Consider the following 23,520-nt stretch of genomic DNA (forward strand, 5'->3'; position numbering starts at 1 on the left):
TTGTACCTAAAAACTAGTGATTGTAGCTAATGTACCTTTAAGTCATCAAACGTCGGAAAAAGGTACAATTGTATCTACTTTTGCATTCCTGTGCTGTATATACAATAAATGTATATAAACAATAGCGTTTAAGAATATAAAGAAAATCTTTCGAGAAAACTGATTTGCTCGAGCTCGCCTCGAATTCGAAACGAGCACGGTAAAGGAAAAAGAAAAAAAAACTATAAATGGATCTGACCAGAAAAGGATTGTACCTAAAAACTAGTGATTGTACCTAATGTACCTTTAAGTCATCAAACGTCGGAAAAAGGTACAATTGTACCTACTTTTGCATTCCTGTGCTGTATATACAATAAATGTGTATAAACAATAGCGTTTAAGAATATAAAGAAAATCTTTCGAGAAAACTGATATGCTCGAGCTCGCCTCGAATTCGAAACGAGCCCAAAAAATATATTCGAGAAATTTATTTTCTCGAGTTCGTCTCGAATTCGATACGATGCCACCCTCGTTTTTGTGTATATTGGGTATTAACCCATTTCGTCATATCAGGGTATTTTGAACCATTACGTGAGCACATTGCGGAAAATGCCAAGTGAGCGATTTTTAGAAGATTTTTTTTTTCAAATTATTGAAGGGAAAAGTTGCGGCAAAGTAAAATTGAAAAATATATAGATAGGAATAAAAAACAAAAATCATGAGAAAAACTGTGGAGAAGTATAGGGAAGTAGGCAAAACTGCCACGATAGAAACTGTAAAAAAATATCAGGGCATACGAGCCTGCTACCGGCGGATATTGCAAAAAATTCGGAAAAGGGAGAGTGCCCTCTTTGTGGTACATACTTTGAAAATTTAGAATTTTTGCGGGACTAAGAATTGCAGCTTGGAGGCTTTTCGGCGATGGAAGATTTTTTGGAAGAATGTATTAGAAAATTAAGTGTAGTTTTGCATTTTAAATATTGTTTTTTTTTTTTTCAGTTAACAATAGTAACTTATTGTGAGAATTTTAGCTTTGGATGTACTCAGTTATTGCACCCTTTGCTATTATTTATACTCCGTTGTTAGGCTGTTTGCTACGCTGTTATGCATCTACTTTCATACATGTCTACATATGGATGTTTGCATGTACATATATATGTACGAATGTACCCTGCAGAAAGTCAAACTGGTTCAGAACTTGCGCTGAGTTAGCCTGAAAAGAGACGGTACTGGTTATTCATCTATCCCAAATCAATGCTTTCAACTGTCTTTTTTAACATGGCGATGTCTTACGAAGTGACAACGCAGAGTTCTGCAGAACTTTTGAGCTTGTTCTGACTTGACTCTGGCTTAGGAGGTTCTGAGACAGTTCATATAACAACAGTTCCTAGATAGTTCAAAAAGGGTCACCTCCGGGCTAGGACAAATGTGGTTAGTTTTGAGCTGGTTCCAAACGGTCCTAAGATGTTAAAATGTTAACACAAATTTTGATTTTGTATTACGAAGCTACGAAAAAGCATCTGCGGAATGCAGAATAGAAGTGTATTTGACCGAAAAAGCCGCCAAACACATATATATATGTAAAGTAAACAATCCCCCGCTGCATCCCTTTTTCGATAGTTCCGAACTAGTTCTAAATTCGACAGATAAGATCTAGTTTGTTCTGCACATCTTTTTCGAATCAGTTCTAAATTCGTCACTTTAGATATAGATTTCTAGCGAAAAAAGTGAAAAAACTAGTTTTTTTAAAAGTACCACTTTTCGCCGATTTTGACTTGTGGGAATTTAGTTACTATCGGACTAGTTCGTTTTTGGCGATAAAGATCTAGTACGGAACTAGAAATTTGATTCATTAGTCCGCGGTTTTCCTGCAGGGTTAGTATACATACATACATATGGATGCATGTACATTCTGTGCATATCAGAGGACATGACACACACACACACAATGCTCAGAAATCTACTGAAGCAGTTGAACCATTCTGCTAACTACATAGGCACCACTAATTTGCTGAGCCCTAAAGGAATGATTCCTTTTGTTTTGTGTATCGTGTTTTGTTTCGGTTTTGCTCAGGATGAGAACCTTTACCACAATCGAAACCATGCAAGTGAGCAAAAGAACAAACGATTCGTTTGGTTTATGCTCGGCTGCCGTTGAAACGTATCGTGTACACGGTTGTCGTTTTGGACCAAATTTGGTCCATTTCTTTTCGTTTGGTCCATTGGTCCAATTATTTTTAAAATGGTCTATTTCACAAGCCTTTGGTTAGGTTATTATCACCCTTTCACTTCATGCAATAGTTTCGTATTTGCAATTTTTTCTATTTAATTGATGAATATGCCGCCCTATGTTGAATATCGTCATCGTCAGTAGAAGTGACGATACGGCCATCGTCAGCCATGTTATTGATGATCGACGATGACGATGACGATATTCAGCATAGGGCCGAATGGCAACAGCTGCTAAAAGTGTGAACACGCCTTGCCACTGATCTTCAAATATGGCATGGCTAATCATCTATCAAAGCAGGCTAAAAAAAATATCGCGGTTTCTTGCTAATTTCAATTACTCGGTGACCAATATTAAAGTGGCTGGCAAAAATATGGAAAGGTAGCAAAACTTAAATCACAGCATTTAGCACATGAAAATAATATTCAATTTCAATCGAAAAGATATTAAACATCTTGAAATTATTATACCACATAAAGTCCTTTCTGACACTGATGTATCAATTTTGCCGCTACTCGACCAATTTCCTGTATTGGTAAATGATGCAGACATAATTGAATTTCGATTTCGCAAACTGAGGCTGAATGAAGGTAACTTCAAAAACTGTACCAATATAGGACGTTTTTGGGATCAAGTAAGTTTGATTAAAAATGGATTGGGTGAAGCGGCCTTTGGAGAATTGTGTGATTTATTTCATAAAATTTGTATTCTGTCTCACAGTTCCGCAGCAGCTGAGTGCAAATTTTTAGATTTAGCATTAATAAATACGAAATTAAGCAACAAATTATAATTTAAAACTTTAAATAATTTAATGTTAATAATATACAATTGTAATGTACTTTGGATGCGATATAAAAAAAAAACATCGTTATAAAAACTGGCATAGTTTCTTGATAAAGAGGAATAAACTCCACTCAATTTCGCGATGTAATAAAAATTGGTCAATTTTTTGTCATTTGGTCCAACCCAACCCTATTCTGGAATACACTGGAAAATAAAAATTTGTATTACATAGAAGCATGGCAACCCTGATGGAAAAAATTTTCTGACCAAAGTTCTCAACAATACCTTTCATTTGATATCCATATTGCGATGTTTTATATAAATTGTGTAGAATCGAAAATGAGTGGCAACCTTACACTATTATCCTAAGAGATAACATTTTGTATATAGCGAAAGCATTGTTTAAGAACCTTCTCTTGGTGCCCATGAGTAGTAACATTTTACTTTTTTTTTCTAAACAAAAAAATTAAATAAATATGTGATTCAAAATACGTGGCGACCCTATTAAAAATATTTTTGAATTAGGAAGGTTAAATACCTTCCATTTGATATCCATATTATGATGTTTTAAGTCATTTGTAACTAATTTCGAATAGGTGGCAACCTTATACGAGTCTTCTCGGAGATAGTGCCTATTCAGATAACCTTATAATCCAAAACATTATCTGTGTACAAAATTTCATTAAAATCGTTAGAGCCGTTTCCGAGAACCGCATGGATATATATATATATATACAAGAATTGCTCGTTTAATGTGATAAGATAGACATGAAAAATATTTGATTTTTATTTCATTGCAGAACTTACTTTCACGGTAGAAGTAATTTTAACGTTAAATGTACATACATATATATTTATATTTATATATATATAACTACTTTCACGAATTTCAAATTTTATTAAGATTTTTGTAAACCTTGTGGGTATGTATTTTTATAGCCTATTGAATTTTGTATAATAATGTGCAAGTTTGAATTAAAAGTCAACGGTAGTAGGTTACACGTAAAGTTTAATAGGTTACAAAACTGCATACCCAAAAAGTTTCTAAAAATTCTGCATTTTCGTGAGCTTCGCGTAAAGTTTTAGGCCTTATTCATAAAAAATAAAAAAGGTTTATAAACTGAAAAATGTACGAAGGTGTCATTTTATTAAGCTCTTTAAACCTACTTTATTTTTTATGAATAAGGCCATTAAACGTTAACTTATTTGGTTTATGTTATGCAACAGACTACACGAAATTTCAGTTTATTTTAAGTGATGGACAAAATTGTATGATAGTTATCCATATAAGCAAAGAAAATTGGGTTGCCAATGGAAGACAAAATTTAAAAAGTGTGTTAAAAAAAACGATACTACGAGTACTTTGCAAAGTATCGAGTAAAATCACCAAATAAGGTATCGAGAATTAAAGTACTCATTTTTATACCCTCAGTATCGATGCTTACTCAATATCGATAGTCATGATTCAATAATACAAGGTTAGATAATTATTGACAGCCGCGGTTTGACACTCCCTTAAAAAAAGGTTGCATTTACGAAGGACAGAGAAAGGGGAAGAATGCAATCCCTTGTTGCGAAAATGGTAGTAGAAAAGTATGCAAAGTAGGCAATTAGTAGTGAAATTACTTTTTTAAATTCTAATGTATTTGCAGGAAATCTGGCGTATTAAACGAAATATTGAACGAAATATCTACGTGAATTACGTAACTTATGCACTATTTAGCTGTATAAAAACTGCAAAAGGACTCAAAATTAAAATAAAACTACTATGAGATTTATGTAAACATCCAATTTAAAAACAGTTTATGTTTTCATCAGTGAAATGTGCTTCATATGCATATACAAATAAACATATTGCACAAAAGCTTATACTCCTATTTCACAACAAAGCTACACTTTTTTCAAGTAAATTTGCAAAGAAGCAACACGGTGCCACTGCTAAGGGAGCGGTGCGAGAGAGATAACTGTCAGTTTATCGAACCTTGTATTATTGAATCATGATCGATAGTATCTTTCGAACCCTACTTGAGATGAGTCCGAGTTACTGAATCCCAGCATTAGTCTACTCGAACATGTACCATACACGTGTGTATGTACGTCGGACGGTTTGTACAGGTATACATATTAATATGTATGCATAGTAGACGGATTGATTATGTTCGCAAAGTTGCACTCATCTCACATTATTAACCCTTTCCGCGCATTTGTACAATATATTTTACATTTAATTTTGTATAACATTGGAAGTGTGCTACTAAAAATCTTATTAATATTTTTGAAAACAAATTAAACTAAATGAAGTTTTGAACTGTCCCGAATGTTTACGTAAATTTCAAAATCGAAAACGTTTCAAAAATATTTTTAGAATTTAATTTAAAAATATACCATTTTATAAAATTCTAGTGACACGAAAGTGGTGGTATTTACTGTACAAAAAATGCGTGAGAGTCAAGGAAAATCATTAAGAAAGGCGCGTAGCAGGAAATATAAAAAGAATTTCATCATATAAAAATGCTAAATTAAACTATCATGATTTTAAATATTTTTTCCCGAGTTGTCAAAAAAAATTTACAATATATTGTACATTTACACTGAAAGGAAGTAAATGTCTTGTACTTTATATTATACAAGCATCCGCAGAGGTGGTTTTTGCCCTGGTTTTTCAAAAGTTTGTGTGCTGTTGTTGCAGTAGAGGGTAGGGTTTTGATTTCTTGATCTACTGAAGATTGAAAAACAGGGAAGCTTTATTAAAACGGGTCATTTTTATTTCATATTGTAATTGTATCTGAAATTTTTTTTTATTTATGTCATGTCCTTTTTTAAAGACAAGTTCAATATTTTCTTCAATGAACAAGGCGGATTTGCTGGGTTCAAATGAAGTCTACAAGAAACTTTATGTTGTTTGATTCTGCCGACCAGTATTCTGCAAAAGTATTGGCAATCATTGGTTTATCTGTGATTGAAGTAGAGTTAGAGGTAGTTGGGGAGAGAGTTAGTGAACATAATATTGTATAATTTTAAGCCACAAAATCTGCGAATTGTTGCCCAAACTTGGCGGGAGGGACTAAATAGTAGGGTTTATTTTTGACGTGTAGTCGGTCATTCCTTCGAATTTAGCTATTTTCACTTGCCTTTTGAATATCAAATTGGATTTCTTAAAATTTGTAATATTTTCCGTTATGATATTTCTTTTCAATCTATTCCAGCAACGATTTCTTTCCTTTTCCAGTTCGTAAAAATTTTTTTCCACCAGGGGACAGATTTTCTAATTTTAAAGCTGGTTTGAGAGATCGTTTCGTGTGCGCTTTGTATAAGAATTCTTTTTAAATTTGCGGTTTCCTTGTTTATATTATGACTAATGGGGATTTTGTCGTTGATTTTACTAGAGTTAAATCGAAATTTATCCCAGTCGGCTATATTTAATTTAAATTTGGGAGGACAATTGAGGACAATAGAAATTAAAATGGAGAAATTATCACTTCCAAATAGATTGGACTCGATTTCCCATTTTGATTGTAAGGCTATTATGGGCGTGGCGATAGTTAGGTCTATAGGGGAACCATTATTAAGAAGCACTAATCCCGACTGGTTTATAAATTTTGAAATTTTGTTGCCTCTAGCGTTATTCGTAGCACAACCCCAACTGATGTGCCAACTGTTATAGTCGCCACAAATTAGGCATGTTAGATTTACTGCAGGTTCTTTCCCGTACGCAACGCAGGATCCCGCGGGTGCCCAAAATAGCCCAGAAATCATTCCCGTACTCTACAAAATGGGTAATAGAGAGCGAAAATTGGAACGTATTGGATCGTAAGTATCTTCTTCTTCCTGCCCGCAACAGCCCGGACTTTTTCTCCAGGTAAAAATGGATAAAGCGTCAAAGTGCATATCAGCTGTTTTGTGTTTACATGTTGCCTGCATTTATTCGATGCTTTTAAGGAATAGTAAATGTATTTTCAATCTTTATATTCTTAAAATCAAATGTTTGAAACAAAAATTCAGTTTCCAAGAGTTTGCATTTAAGGGACAAAAACAAACACAACGCGATTGAGCTGTTTCTGAAATTCTGGGCACGAAATATGGTTTTTTGCGTTCCCGTACTTCTGGATTATGTTCCATTTTTGAGAGCAAACTTTTGGCTTATTCTTTAATTACTGAATTCGCTCCGGATTGTTAGGGAAAGAACCTTGTGTCGTACAGTGAGTGTAGTTCCGAGAGTTGAAACGGTTTGTAGAGTGGCAACCTCTAATATTCCACTGTAAAACTGTTAGTGCTGGAGTTATTGACATAGTTGTTAAAGTAGATAGCTAAAGAGTTTTTAGTTTGCTTACGATATATGCGATACCTTACGATATATACCTTAACCCTTAAATGCATGAGGTCAAGCCCCAATAATTAGGCCAAGCGTCCTCTATGTAAAATCACCCACTGAACACGAAATGGATACTAAGTTTTCGTGTAAATGCACCGTTTTCCAGGAAAAGCTCAAAGTGTGTGTTTTTCGAATTGTACCATATATGGTACACTATGCATTGGTGCCAAATAAGAGCGAATATTTTTTGTAAGAAAAATTTAATTCAGTTTATTAAAATGAAAGGAAACGAAAGTACATAAATAAGATTAATCCGTTTAAGTTAAGTTACCAGCAAAATTAGTGCAAAAAGAATTATTTCATACATATGTATGTACATACATAAATATAGAATTATTTTTAATCATTTTTATGATATTCTATGAAACAATTACGTTTATAATTTAACAAAGATAAACGTTACATTTTTGCATTTGAATATTGAACGGTTGTTCACGATTTGGTCCCCAACATGACATTTTAAATTTATGCATCTTGCACCACCTTGAACTACAGGAAGATGATCAATGCAGTCGAAACGTAGATTTGGTGGTGGTACATGTTCCTTTTGGGCACGAGAGACTGGCGTGATTGCTCCAGGTCGGTTTTTGTTCGTTTTCCTGTTAGCTGCCATATTCGCCAAAACATAAGATACTTCCAGACGAAATTCCTTTTGAGTCAATGGAATGTTGGGGTTTGCTTTTTTAAAAAGTAGCCAAGTACTGACCATGCAAAGATGCAATAGGTGATAGAATATTCTTTCCATTTTCTGCTTCTCAACGCAATTTTTAGGCGACCGAGGTGAGAATCCATAAGATCCACACCCCCCATATGGGGGAAAGAAATAGTTACTACTTTCTTCGCTTTTTTATCCCAGCGTTGTGTAGTCGGAACTTCAACGTCATTGGCATGTGCATTACGTAACGGTTTCATCCCAACGAAAGTTGAAACAAGATTAACTACCCGATTATCTTTCCTGGATAGATACGTTATAGTTCCTAATGCTGTGAGTACCTTGTCTTCGTAGATAAATAAGGTATAATAATAAACACTAATACACTTACCTGTAACATTTATCGGACAAACAATATAATGAATTCTGTTTTATTGACGAATAAAAATCACACTTCAAATATCTTTCAAAGTATAAAACTCAGAAAGCTGCGGCGATATTTAGATAAAAGTTAGTTTTTATGACTCCAACTTAGAGCAAACCAAAATGCTATACAGATTAATTTGATCGAACTACTAAGAATTTAAGGTGTGTACGATATATGGTACGCCATGCATTTAAGGGTTAATAATAAAACGTGTGCTGAGTGTACTTTTTTTGAGTCGACTTTCTGCACAGTTTTGATCGCTTGAATTTCCTTTTGCATGACAAATACTGGGCAGTTTCTGTTAAAAGTTGAGTGGGCTGAATCTGTGTAGTTGAGTTCCTTGCAGTTGTTGCAATTTGGTTCGTTTGAGCATATCTATACATATAATAAAATTGTAACAGGTCGATGTCTGTACATTATAGATATTAAAGAAAAATTAGTGTGGGGGGTCTTTATTAAAGCACCAGAAGCCAAATCAACCGTTTTTAGAATTTTTGTCTGTCTGTCTGTCTGTTTGTTCGCGCATCACTCGAAAACGAATGCATGGATTTGAATGCAGTTTTCACCGACGTATTGCTAGAGGTCTAACTTAAAATATAGGAAGAAAGAAATTAGAGAGTTGCCACCTGTTTGAAAATTGGAGTTTAAGTAAATTGAAAAGAAAAAATTAATTTTGCAATATGGGCGTCAAAAGAAAGAGGCTGAAGGACTACAGCCAAAAATATTTTTTTTAGAGTTGCCACCTGTTTGAAAATTTACATTTAATTTAATTTATAAGATAAATTGAAATTGCAATATGGGTATCAAACTGAAGGGGTTTAGGAAATTTTATTGCCGAAAATATTTTTAGGGAGGGCTGCCACCTGTTTGAAAAATTTTATTGTATTAAATTGATAAAATAAATGAAATCTATATCTACATCTATACATATAATAAAATTGTAACAGGTCGATGTCTGTACCTTATAGATATTAAAGAAAAATTAATATGGTGGGTTTTTATTGAAGCTACAGAAGCCCTATGAACAATTTTTAAAATTTTTGAATCTCTGTTTGTCTGTATATTTGTACGCGCATCAGTCGAAAACATGCAATTGAATGGAGTTTTCACCGATGTATCGCTAGAGATCTAGCTTCCAATATAGAAGAAAAAATTGGAGAGTTGCCACCTGTGTTTAAAATTTCAGTTTAGGTCAATTGATACGGTAAAGTGAATACTGCAATATGGCTGTCAAAAGAAAGAAATTTACAAAGGCTTACAGCTGAAAATATTTTTGTGGAAGGTTGCCACCTATTTGCAAACTTTAATTTAATTTAATTGATAGCATAAATTAAATATTGCAATATTGGCATCAAACTAAAGAGGCTAGGAAATTTTAATGCTGAAAATATTGTTAGGGGATTTGCCAACTGATTGAAAAATTGTATTTATTCAAATTTGTTAAATAAATGAAATATTGCAATACGAATATTAAACTAAAGAGAGGAGGAGAGGAAGCGTACTTTTGAAAATATTCTTGAAGCGGGTTGCCACTTATTTGAAAACTTTAATTCAATTAAATTTATAATATAAAACTAAGTGTTGCCACATGGGTATCAAACGAGAGTATTTGAGAATAATAAAATTGCAACAGGCCGATATCTGTACATAATAGATGTTAAAGAAAAATTAATAGGGGGTTGTTAGATCAACAGAAGCCAAATATAAAATTTTGGTATGTTTGTCTGTATGTTTGTAAGCGTATCACGCAAAAGCTAATGTATGGAACTAAATGCAGTTTCACCGATGTACATATTGCTAGAGCTCTAATTGAAAATATAGAATCCATTTTTTTTTGTTTTAGTTTATCGTCGATCATTATTCCTAGGTATTTATTTGAACGTATTAACTTTTTCCAGTGAGTCGTTGTTTATATTTAGAGTTAGCAACGGACCGTTCTCAAAATTTCGCCTTGATATAACCACAAACTTCAATTTTTTTTATTTCTGTGTGGAAGGTTTTTCGCTAAAAAAAAATAAAACTTTTCGTTGTTGCTTCCAAAAAATTAACAAATCTGAGACGTCACGTTTTACAATTTCATACAGTTCTCTTTACAATATATTTCACTAAACTACTAAACGACTGCATCGACTTGGTTCATATTTGGCAACACCTTGAAAATAAATATTCTGACCAAAAATTTACTCGGGGAACTGAAACTTAGCACTGATGCATATATTACATATGCATTGGGAAAGGGGGCGTGGCTCCTTCCTTCCATACAAACTGAACTTCTCATATAGCTTATCTCTGGAACTGCTTACGCTAACGTCCTGAAATTCTACACAGCTACATAAATTATCAATACCGTAGTTATGGCGAAAAGTGGTAATTATTGGAAAGACTGGCTCGATATACATTTACGTAAATGCGCAAGTATCATTCGATTGGGAACCATTTTCTCCTAGATTTCTAAATCCCGTTGAACTTTTGTAACTTTGTCTTTAATTTTCCGTAAGGTAAAATTTATGTGAAAATTTTGAACAATTTTTTTTAATTTTTCACAAAGCATGGAGCTTTGCTTTTACGAGTTTCGCTATAAACTGTCCTATCTACATACCTATTTGCATAAAATGATAGCCGTTTTCGTTGTTCGGAATAAACACAAAAAACACTGAATAGAGTTCCGTCAGATTGTCGGAGGTTATCTTACATACATATATGGTCCAATTACATGCTACTAGAAAACTCGCCAGGTGGTGCTGGAGTAGAGTTATTTATAAAAATCGTATTTATTAACCGATTTCGTTCAAATTTTAAATGTGAGCTATGTACCTTTATGACGGAAAATTCTTTTGATTAAAATTTACGTGATTAGTGCCGCTGGAGTTAAGGTTGAAATTCATAACACGTATTCATTTTATGGTAAGTAATTGTTTTGTAGAAAATGAACCCAATGGATGGCGCTGCAGACGAAATGTATAGAAACCCCGTGTGGTTGGTTTGCTTTGGCACTATGTTTAACTCTCCGTCAGACACATGTTTCGATTGGCACATTCGGTACGCATGAGTCTGGCTGGACCCACATGCAAATTGTATGAATTTATATAGAAATTATGTGCAACATTTGTTCAATTAAACTTATTTATTGTATGTTATTCAAATATTTTCTTAATTTAAGGGCTTTCTTTTTTATTTTATTATTTAAATACACTGACGATCAAAACCGGGTGCATGTTCGACATTTTATTACTTACAGTAACATAACTTTTTTAATAATAAGCGGATTGCTTTGAAATTTTCAGCAATTTTTCCTTATTATCTAGGGTATAAAGCCCAGTAAATAGAAAAATTAACAAGTGATTCACAGCAAAAACGCAAGGCAACTATCTTCACTCAGTTTTGAACTTTTAGGAGGTATATATCAAGAGGATTGTGGAGACTCCTTTGCTTTTAATAGCGATTTTCATACGTCCGGGAATGCTCTCTACTGAGTTTTCTATGATTTCGCTTGGAATATTACCCCATTATAATTTTGCTCCAAAGCTCTTCATGTTACTGGAGCTCGCTTGTGCTATGCTAATCCTCTCTTGACCACAGCGCTCAATTTTTCGATAGCTTTGAGGTCTGGGATTTGTGCTGGCCACCATGTTACATGTTTTTCTTTGTATGGTGTTTTTGAAGATGTTGATAAGGTGTTTCCCAAAAATATGCCTTTTTATCGTTTTGGAAACAATTAATTTTCGTTCCATCGGACCATATTACCCCTTTTAAGTGCAAAAGCTCCAATTCTCGTGACTTTTACAAAATTTAAGTGGCAGCTTAATGGCGTAGGATGTTTTGCTTGCTGGCATTTAGTGTCTTGGGTTAATATAAAAGGTATAATGAACATATCCTCCAAACAAATTTGCCGGACTTTGTAGACAAAAGCGCAAACCCTGCGGAAGAAGTTGTTTGCCAGCAGGACGGAGATCCAAAGGATTCTGAAAATATTCGACACCGCCGGCTGCTTGGGAAAAATTTTCTTGTAATGAAGTGGTCAGCACAAATCCCAGACCTCAACACCATCGCAAAATTGAGCGCTGTGGTCAAGAGAGGATTAGCATAGCACAAGCGAGCTCCGAGTAACATCATTTTAGGTAACAAGTAATTTTTTGAAAAAAAACCGACTTCAATTCTCATTTAAAAAACTACATATACTAGTGAACCCGCATGACGTCAAAACGCCAACATTTAATTAAACTATTTGAACAGGTGAAACCCTATTCAATAACCTCTAAAAATATTCCTAATGATTAATCTAAACCATTTCTCAGTGGTGCTTTTAAAGTTTACGACATACAACAATACGACACTTACGACACCGTTGTGAATCCCCCAATAATTTCTTGTAACTCTTTCATTTGACATCCATCGCTCATATTTCATATAACTTGGGTATAAAATAGTTCAATTAGACTTCTTAAATAGGTGGCAACCCTATCCAAGATATTTCCAAACTACTACCTTCTTAAACCTCTTTTATATGACACCCATATAGCGATACCTTATTCACTTGCCAAATTCCTTTACATAATTAAAATTGAATAATTTTTTTTTTACATGTGGCAACCCTCCTATACATAGTTAAGTTATAAAACCTTTTCAAAACCATTTCGATTGCTACCCATATTTAATAATTGATTTAACTTGTTAATTAATTTGAGCTCAATTTCTTAACAGGTGGCAACTTTTTTCGAAAAAGTAAAACCTTCTTGAACATCCACACCCTAAGCCCTTTAATTTGGTACCTCAGTTTTGAAAATCAAACGGAGGGTGCGGATCTGAGGGCATTGATTAGTAAATAACTTGAGTAAAATTATTTAACAGGTGGCAACCCCTTTCGAAAAAATTAAACCAGTTTGCACATCTACAGGCCAAGCGCTCATGATCCACTGATCGGATCTTAACCAGATTAGTATGGGACCACCTCTGAGGTACTACCTTTCCGATGCAAAAAGAATTATCGGTTGACGTGGTCCAAAGTTATGCGGTAACATACATAAAAAAAAATATTCCGACGAACTGATAACCTCCTCCTTTTTTGGAAGTCGGTTAAAAATGCAAATCATCTCTTGCCATGCTAATTCAAAAATTCAAAATAAAACTTTGAAAAACGGTTGCATTCCTTCATTTTAGGTAAAAATTACATAGGAATATATGTGGGTCCAGCCAGACCTATGTGTTACGAATGTGATGTATTAATCAACATCTCTATATATCTAGCTTTATATATATGATACCAACACGATTTTTTACAGATTGGTAATTCACTAAACTTTAGTAAGCTACCTGAAATTTCAAGCCTCTAGCTATATTTAAAGTACACTTTTTTGTAATTTGAAAATGGAAAAGGCCTGGCTGGACTCATGTGTCAGACGAAGGGTTAAGTTATACGAGTTTAGTTTTCAGATGTCTAAATGAAGGATGGGGTTAAGTTTTTCTGACGCCCTCATGCACGATCATGCGGTCTTGCATCTACCCAGAAATCAGTTCATAAATTTTACCACGAATTGTAAAAGTGGTGAACTAACAAGGAAAGATCACTGTAGGTATATCAATTGCTTCATTTGAAAGATACTTAAGAGATCACACGACTCATTTAGCAATGTACCGGAAAACTTTTCATCCTGTGGGGCAGCGAGGATTCTTGGCCCTCCTATAACAGAAAAGGCACTTCTTTGCTCTTGAGTTTCCCTATAAGAACTTTTATTGGCATACGCATCGCACCAATGTTGTAGTTGCAAGATCTTACAAAAAGATTACGCATGCCAGAGATCTCACAGGTGGAAATAAGACCATCGGTAAAGCTCATGACACCGAAAGGGATTGGTATTCCATATGGTATCACAGCATGACTATTATTGGCCTATGTATGAGGAGGATACTGCGCCTTAGTGGTTTCAACTTAAATAAAAAATTTTGACTTTACAGACTAATTTTGTTTTTAAACGCTCTTTTGCATTGGCCAACGCAAAAGCTCTTATTAGGCGCCGCGAAGTAAGCGGGCATTGGCTAGTTTCATTTAAAATTACGTTTATGTGACTGATATTTCCACAGCTTGCACAGAGTTGGTTACCTTTAAAAAATTTAGTAAGGTGACCAAAGCGCAGGCATTTTTTGCATCTTAATGGCAAGGGGATGTAGGGTCCAACATTTGTTATTTCGTAACCGATAGAGATTTTATCCGGTAGGGTGAGAGAAGAAAATGTTAAAATGATGAGTCCAGTCTCGACTAGATTCTCATTTTGCTTTTTGAGTATTTTTTTTTTACTTCAGTGATGTTTTGTGTTTTGAGTTCGCTTAAGATTCTTCCGTTATTCCTCTTACGTCGCTGTTGTAAATGACAACTTTGCTATAGTTTAGTGTTAAGGGTGCTTAGTTTTAAGAGTTGGACGGCTTGTTTGGTGTTCGTTTCTTATTTTTTAGCACATACCAACTTCACCGCTAACACAGTCGATGATTTTTTTTAATTAGGAAGGGAGAGACCCAACTGAGAGTTTCTTGACTATTAACTCTTTGGACTAACAAGTACTTTGGGCCCGGCGATTTATTTTTAAGTTCTTTCGTATTATTGTTTGCAAAAACAGTGAACAAGAAGGTTTTTGTTTGGCAATATCAGGCGGTTCTTCTTCGATTTTTGTTGCTTGGATTACACTTCACTATTCCACTGTGCCCAAATAAGAGTTGTGTCTATTTTTTGCTTTTGTTTTGTGAGTTTGTGGTACGAGTATGTAAAGTTTTTGTTATGGAGGATGTTAATATGTATGTGATGTTATTCGTTGTTTTACTTTGTTTGTGTTGGGTATCTTTCACAAAAGCAAACGATTGAAAAAAGAGCTGGCTGTAACACATCCGAATTGGTCAGACGTCACGATTTAACTTTGTTTGAAGGTTTATTAAAACGGGTCACTTGTATTTCATATTTTATTTGTATCTGAAATTTTTGAAAATTTCTTTCTATAATTCTCTTCTCATGGAGAAAATTTAAAGTTTTTAATGCGAATCTTAACTAAAGATACTTAATAAGATATAAAATATTCATTCCAACATATCTGAAATAAAATCAATTATTTTTTACATACGTAAGTTCATTTTCAATGCCATATAAGTTTTATTCCGTCAAACTTAGTAAAATATTGATTGAGTTTTCTTGAGTGCTTTTACTCCTTTGCGGACCTTTGTACAATGCAAGGGTGCTTTATTCCCTTATAAAACGGGAGCGAAAATTAAGAGAAGGGAATTTTTAAACATTCAGCCTTATCGAGCCATTTTCAAAAGACCGTCAGCATTCTAAATCTCTTCGAAGGAGCCTTCGGATTCAAATACAACAAATATTATCAATCCAGGACATTCGAGCTTCACCTAACTCAAGGCTTCCAAAACCTGCTCGATGTGAGTTTTGCGACAGGAAAAAGGACCGAGAGACGTCCAAGGTCTGCGCAAGCTGCCACTTACCCTTGTGTGAGGAACATAGGGCTATGATTTCCTGGCAATGCGTGGAAGGAGATTAAATGAAATGAATAATTTTCTTACATTTTGAAGTTTTTAGCTAAGCTAAGTTCGCTCATTGTTTTTTATGAATTGATTATTTTTATGATCTCTTATTATATTGTTTTTAGTCTTAGGTCTTTTCAGAAATCTAACTTAGTTTTTCAACATATATATATTTTTTTTGGAGTGCAAAGCCTAGTTTTGATAAACATTTTCTTTATGTCAATAAAAGCTAACCATGCAATTATACTATCAGGTACCTTTAAAAAATTCAATAAGACATTTCATTTTAATTTTATTTTATCTAAACACTTCAAACAAAATATAAAAAAAGCTTTAGCTGTGTGTTTTAAAAGCAAGTTTTCATTTGGGGTGTGTCGCTCACGTCAAAAAAAGGTTAAGTTAAAGTAGTTTAACAAAAGTCTAATTTTTTTGTCATCACCCGTTAGATGCACCTTTTCGAAATTTTTTACTTTGCCTTCCATCTCCCTTTAAATAGCTAATAAGATTTGAATTTGGCACCTTTTTACAACTTCACTTTTTCACTTTCCGATCCGCCTACTTTTTCCAAAATTGCATTTTTTGATTTCTTGCAGGCGATGTTTCTAATAATTGGGTTTAAGACAGTTGATTTGTCGAGAAATAAGTTATCTACATATAGAATACGCGAAAGGATTTTTTGTCCAGGTCATCAGATCTGCACCGTTCGTACGATTTTCAAAAGTGAGATGTCAAATTAAAGAGCTTCGGATGTAGATGTGCAATAACTTTTTACTTTTTCTAAAAGAGTTACCACCTGTTAAATAATTACACACAAACTATTTAATAATCAATGTCCTTAGATCCGCACCATTCGTTCGATTTTCAAAAGTGGGGTGTTAAATGAAGGGACTGAGGCTGCTACTTTTCCGTAAAGAGTTGCCACCTGTTTAAAAAATATTCGATTTCAGTTTAAGGAATTAGGTAACCGAATAAGGTATCAGCATACGGGTGTCAGAAAAAAGAGTTTTGAGAAGGTAGTAGTTTGAAAGTATTTTAAAGAGGGTTGAGACTGAGGCTGCTACTTTTCCGTAAAGAGTTGCCACCTGTTAAGAAATTAAGCTCAAATTATTTAAAAAAATAAATTGATTTTTACAATAGATATTGCTTTAAAGGGCTTTATGTCTTAACTACGTGTAGGAGGGTTGCCACATGTTTAAAAAATATTCGATTTCAGTTTAAGGAATTAGGTAACCGAATAAGGTATCAGCATATGGGTGTCAGAAAAAAGAGTTTTGAGAAGGTAGTAGTTTGAAAGTATTTTAAAGAGGGTTGCCGCCTATTTGAGAAGTCGAATGAAATTATTTTATACCCAAATGGGTGTCATATGAAAGTTTTGAGAAATCTGCAGAATATTTTTGATGTGTTTGAGGGTTGTCACCAGTTTAAAAGGTTAAATTCAAATTATTTAATAAGTTAAATGAATTCTTAAAACATGGTTATTAATTGAAATAGGTTAAGAATCCTTTATTTTTTAAACTATATTTAGGAGGGTTGCCACAAAATTAAAAAATAGAATTCAACTTAATGCATCAGTTACTTGAAAAATGTATAACAATGTCAGACGAAAGATATTTAAGAAGATTTTAGTTTGAAAATAATTTTGAGGAGGGTTGCCGCCTGTTTTGAAAGTGGAGTTTAGCTAATTATACACAATTTATGTACATGCAATTTTAAAATATGGGTATCAAACGAACGAGCGTTAAAAAATATTTAGTTTGAACATTTAGAATTTTTTAGGGTGTCAGAAGAGGGTTGCCACCTGTTGAAAAAATGCAATTCAAATAATTTAGTAAGTCAAATGGATTAATTAATTTCTTAACTGTATTTAGAAGAGTTGCCATGTGTTAAAAAAATCAAATTCAACTTAAAAAGATTTTAGTTTCAAAATAATTTTAAAGGGGTTGCTACCTATTTTAAAGTCGAATTTGTTTTACTTATACACGAGCTAAATGAAATATTGAAATATTAATGTCAAGCGATAGAGTTTTTGGAAAACTTTAGGCTGATAATATTTTTAATTAGCCAAATTAAAGAACTGGGATTTTACATACATGCGCATAAATTTTATTTTTTGAAGTGAGAACCTTTTTAGCGGTACAGAGTGATTTGAAATTTGATGCATTGAAAACCGACACCTTGCGAGACCTCTCATCACTCAGAAATGGTTTAGATGAATCATTAGGAATATTTTTTGAAGTTTTTAGATAGGGCTTCACCTTTGTAAAAAGGTTAGTTAAATTTTGGCGTTTTAACGCCATGGGGGCTCACTAATATTTCTTATCTTCTGACCGAATAAATTTTGTGTACTATTTTTTTCGTTACTTGTTACTATGTTCTAATTGAAAAACGTGAAAGAAACCTCATCCAAATATATTGAACTAAATTCGTTAGCTTTTTATCTGCAAATGTTGTGCCAAAGAATTTAAAAAACTTACCGTTTTCCTCTCCTTTATATATGTAGGTGCAGCGAGGGCCGCATCATGTCCGCCGATACAAAAGGATGTGTGGATCGCAACGAATGTCTCGATCTACCTTGCTTAAATGGAGCTACGTGTATTAATCTCGAGCCTCGCCTGCGTTATCGCTGCATCTGTCCGGAAGGCTATTGGGGTGAAAACTGCGAGTTGGTGCAAGAAAGTCAACGGCTCAAGCTTAGTATGGGCGCGCTAGGTGCTATCTTCGTATGTTTGGCCATCATATTGGGTAAGTAAAGTTTTGCAGTGTAAGAACACACTACCATGGCTAGGATTTTGGCGATCTAAATCCTAGCATGAAAATGAGAAAGTGACTCAAAAGTACAAAGAGTACAACTCCACAAAAAGCTTTTCAAGCGATTGGCGCTTTTCAGGCTTTCAGCTACACAATTCAGCTATTGCTGAAAGCCTGAAAAGTGCTCAACGCCTGAAAATCTTGTTGTGGAGTTGTACTCTGAGTGTCCTGAAATGGCTGAGATGTTTAAATTTTATGAGTATATTTTTCAACACTTTTTTGACACCAAAGTTTTTACCATTTATAATATTAAATACATACCTAACTTTAAATATCAGAATTTACCCCATATTCTAGATCTCGAATTTTCGTACTTCATAATTCGTAGCTCCGCTACGAAAAATAAAAAATCGGCATGCTGCAACCCTTGCAGAAAAATGTGCACCATTTTCAGCTATCAATTGTTTTTCGAAGTCAGCTGTATGAAGGAAAACAAAGTGGAAAGGAATCAAAACAGCACTCATCAAGTGCTTATTTATAGTAAAATTGTTTATTTTTAAATTTTTTTGCAGAAAACAATGGATTCTACTGCATTTGTAACTATAGCAGCGTAGTAAGATCGCGATATGGAAATTAATTCACAAAGCTATGCGGAGCTGTCGGGCATAGTTGCCATGGACGCATCTATGTATGTCAGCTTCTGGTTGAATTGCTGAACCACAAGCCGTAACTCCTCTTATACCTGAAGAACTGATTCTCAACCCAGTTAATTCAAAAACAGCATCTTCCAAGCTATTTTGTTAGGTTCACCACCAGTTGCGCTTGCTTCCGCCTTCGGCCACGCTTAGGGATTATAATCCTTAATAAGTAGAATTCACCGCTCTATGTTGCCGGAGAAGAGGGGCGGAAGGTATACAACGTTTCTTGTGCACATGGGCGTAGCCAGAACGAAATTTAAGGGGGGGCATACAAAAGCAAAATCGAAACCAATAACTTACTTACTAAAAAATTGTTTATTATAGCTTAAAATTATTGTAACCGATAGAGGTAAATATGTTGTTCAAAAAATAAATAAACAGATGTTCACAAAAGTTGATATAAAACTATTCGTCGATTTAAATTGTTAGCTTTTTACTGAGCATGTTTATTTTACGAGGAGGAAGCATCGAAAGGCTAAACCCATCAGTGTGAGTCTTTAACCCAAACTAAACTTCCTACCGTCATGTACCGTTCCCCTCCCGGTACCACCGTCAAGGATTTCGTTGGGGTTATAACTCTGTGTGACTGATAAGGTTATAGATATATTCTCTTCTTCTTCTTCTTATTTGGCGCTGTAACCGCCAATGTGATTTTGGCCAACTGACGCCAGTTGGAAATGCCAAGTGAAGCCAGAATACTTTCAGAGGTGGGGCGTTGGTGTCCATTCGAACGACATGGTCAAGCCAGTTGAGCCGCTGTATTTTAATTCGCCACATACCAGCACGGGCATGATGAGTGACTTATAGTGTTGTTTTCGTACGTCGAGAGAGGACTTTACTTCTGAATGTCCTACTCAGTCCAAAGCAGTACTTGTTGGCAGAGCGATTTTGCGTTGGATTTCCATGCTGACATTATTATCGGTGTTAATGCTGGTTCCCAAGTAAACGAAATTCTCTACTTTCTCGAAATTGTAACTGTCAACAGTGACGTCGGTGCCAAGGCGCGAATGTGCTGACTGTTTGTTTGATGACAGGAGATACTTCGTCTTATCCTCGTTTACCACTAGACCCATTCGCTTTGCTTCCCTATCCAACTTGGAAAAGGCAGAACAGACTTCGCGGTTTTTGTTACCGATGATGTCGATGTCATCGGCATAAGCCAGCAATTGCACGCTCTTGTAGTAAATTGTTCCTGAGCGGTTAAGTTCTGCAGATCTTATTATCTTCTCCAACATCAGATTAAAGAAGTCACATGAAATAGAATAGCCCTGTCTGAAACCCCGTCTGGGGACGAACGGCAACAGAGCAAAGCTGGTAGTATTGCTCAACGAAACTCCTTTTAGTGCTGTCGAAAGCGGCTTTAAAGTCGACAAATAGGTGGTGAGTGCCGATCATTTTCTCGCGGGACTTTTCCAAGATTTGGCGTATTGTGAATACCTGGTCTATGGTAGACAATACATTCGATAAGACCTTGCAACCTATGCTTAGAAGGCTGATCCCGCGGTAGTTGGCACGCATGGCGGGGTCGTCTTTCTTGTGGATTGGGCAGAGCGCACCTAAATTCCAGTCGTCGGGCATGCACCTTATTACCTCCTTGCCATCGTAATTAAATTGATCAGCTGACAGGCATTCAGCTCAAGCAGCCTTGGCACTTTTCGTCATAGTCAGGCGCTGGGATATCGACTCCATCGTCATCGACTGGGACCTCGGGTTGTCTTCTCCACTTCTTTCAGTGCATCTGCCATTAAAAAGGGTCGAAGAGTGTTCCCTCCATAATCTGAGTACGTTCTGGACATCGGTCACTAGGTCGCCATGGTTGTTCCTACAAGAGTCTTGAAACCTTCCGTAAGTCGCTCAACTCTCTGCTAAAAATTTTGGGTGTTTTTTCTGTCGGCCAGCATTTCAAGCATTTTCTCACACTCCTCATCGTACCAGTAACGAGCGGGAAATGTGGTTCCACTGATCGCGCAAGTCGGTTTGTTGAAGAGTGCTCTCTCACAGCAGGTGTGAGGGTCGAGCGCCGAATCCATTGGCCGTCTGTTTTGATTGCAGCTTTTCGACGTTGAAATTTCCTTGGTTTGTTGGGGGCCCTTTTTTGCTGCTCCGAGGTTGGGTCGTATATTGGATGCATCAATATAGTAGTGCGAGTCGATGTTTGGCCCTCGGAGTGTACGTATGTACATCTAAAACATGGAAGCATGCTTTCCGTCTATCACAACATCCTCGATTTGGTTTCCCGTTTTTCGATGTGGAGGCATCCATGTAGCTTGAAGGATCTTTTTATGCTAGAACCCAGTAATACATACTGCCAAGTTTCGGGCCCCGGAGCCCAGAGCCTTGGATGCCTCGTTCCTCCCTTCCATCGGGGCATTGGCACATATGAATGAGAAGTTGAAGAATCTCGCTTTGATGCGGATTGTGGCTAGACTTTCGTCCGCTAGAGTGAACGCCGGTCTCTCTCCCACCACAAATCCAACACCGAATTGCACTCCTTTACGTGGCAACTGTAGTAGACGTCTCAAGGCTCCACGCTTACCTTCCTCGCCCCGTCCATCGCATTTCGTGGATGGCGGGGTTGTCAGCCTTTATTTTGCCTAGGACATCAACCAGCCGGGCAGAGGCACCATCCTGATTAAGGGTCCGGATATTCCAAGTGCATACCCTAAAATCATAGTCCTTCCTTTGTTTGCCGTGATCGTCATCAAAAGAAAGGGGTATCATCCGAGGCATGTGTTGTTTTTCATTGGGCAGGGTTTTAACGTGGCGGGACCCAAACACAGCCCATGCGGGTCACTCCCAGTTGAATGGCAGTCAAAAGCTTTGCAGTACTGGGAAATGTACAAAACATAGTAGTCAAAAGCGAATATCTCAACTAAACCCTGATGTATTTTTTAAATTCATAGCTCTACATACCTGTATAGTAAACCAAATAGCAATGTGGGGACGTATTGAATATTTTGAGTATGCAGATTTTTTATGCTGGTATATTCATTTATGCTAAATATATGTATTACCTGATTTTGTTTTGTCACACTTAACAAGTAAACGTCTTGGCTGTTCACCCAACCGGTCTATAGTTTTATCAATAATCTCAGATTGGTTCGGTGATACAAAACTTTCGGTGTACGCCTAGAAAAGACACAAACCTAAAGAAAAAGTAAAAAACAATTGAACTATTTTTCCTCATTGTCGACTGCAGCCAGGTTTTTACCATTTTTAAATGGAAGTGCTTTGAAGTTAGAGAGAATAACTTGATACAGAACCGGATGATCCACATATCCACTTTTTAAATCAATTTACTAATTATTTTGTTAGCGTTGGGAGTATAATTTGTTATACAGTATATATTTAGGAAAAACCTTGAAAGTTAGGGGGCCGAAATTATCAAGCAAGCATTTAGTGGTACTATTTTTGAATATCTAGGCAAAAATTTGGGGGTTAGGGGGCCCGGGCCCCCCTGCCCCTACCTGGCTACGCCCATGCTTGTGCATATACATAACTCCAGCTACGCCTTCCAAAGTATTTTTGCGCAGAATCACATTGAAATTTACAAAAAAGTGCACAGCTCAAACCAAATTTAATAATTACGAAGTGCTCGGAAGTTTGAAACCCTTACTTTAATTTAAAGTTTAATCCTTTGACTACATGTGTATCTATGTTAAAGCTTTTAGATTCGGGTCATGCGTTTGGACACAGTCACCCAAAATCATTGGACAAATAACTAAACCATACCCAAGTTTCTCGATAAGGGGCAACAAACATTCTTTTTGTTCGTTCATATGTATAAAGCAGTGCATAAAAATATGCGAACATAAATGCGAAAGGCAAATTTATCTGTTTTAAAGAGCACCACTAATATTTCCTCCAAACACACAGCGACTTACATATTTTTGCTTAATTTTTATCTCGCTTCCGACACAGAAATGTTTTCGTACAAAATTACGCAAAAAAGCTGTAAATTTCTTACTCGCTTGTTTTTAGGCATGCCATTCTTTCGAATTTCGTAAGTTCGAAAATACGATTCGGATTGCAGCATACCATTTCGATTCGTAGCAAAATCCGAATACGAAAGAGTTGCAGAATAGGGGTGTTAATGTTAATAAATATTTAAGCTGT

At 35.5% G+C, this 23,520-nt stretch overlaps 1 protein-coding gene across 1 annotated transcript in view; it reads left to right on the plus strand.

Moving 5' to 3' along the window:
• Positions 1-23,520, plus strand: part of LOC118749420 (putative neural-cadherin 2) — a 580,827-nt gene that overhangs the window by 521,410 nt on the left and 35,897 nt on the right. Inside the window, exon 10 of the mRNA XM_036484223.1 lies at positions 18,459-18,700. Within this exon, the coding sequence (XP_036340116.1) occupies positions 18,459-18,700 (242 nt within the window). The remainder of the gene's footprint in view (positions 1-18,458; positions 18,701-23,520) is intronic.

The sequence above is a fragment of the Rhagoletis pomonella genome, unplaced genomic scaffold, assembly GCF_013731165.1.
Source record: "Rhagoletis pomonella isolate Grant_MI unplaced genomic scaffold, Rhpom_1.0 Rhpom_scaffold_00016, whole genome shotgun sequence".
Classification (NCBI taxonomy): domain Eukaryota; kingdom Metazoa; phylum Arthropoda; class Insecta; order Diptera; family Tephritidae; genus Rhagoletis; species Rhagoletis pomonella.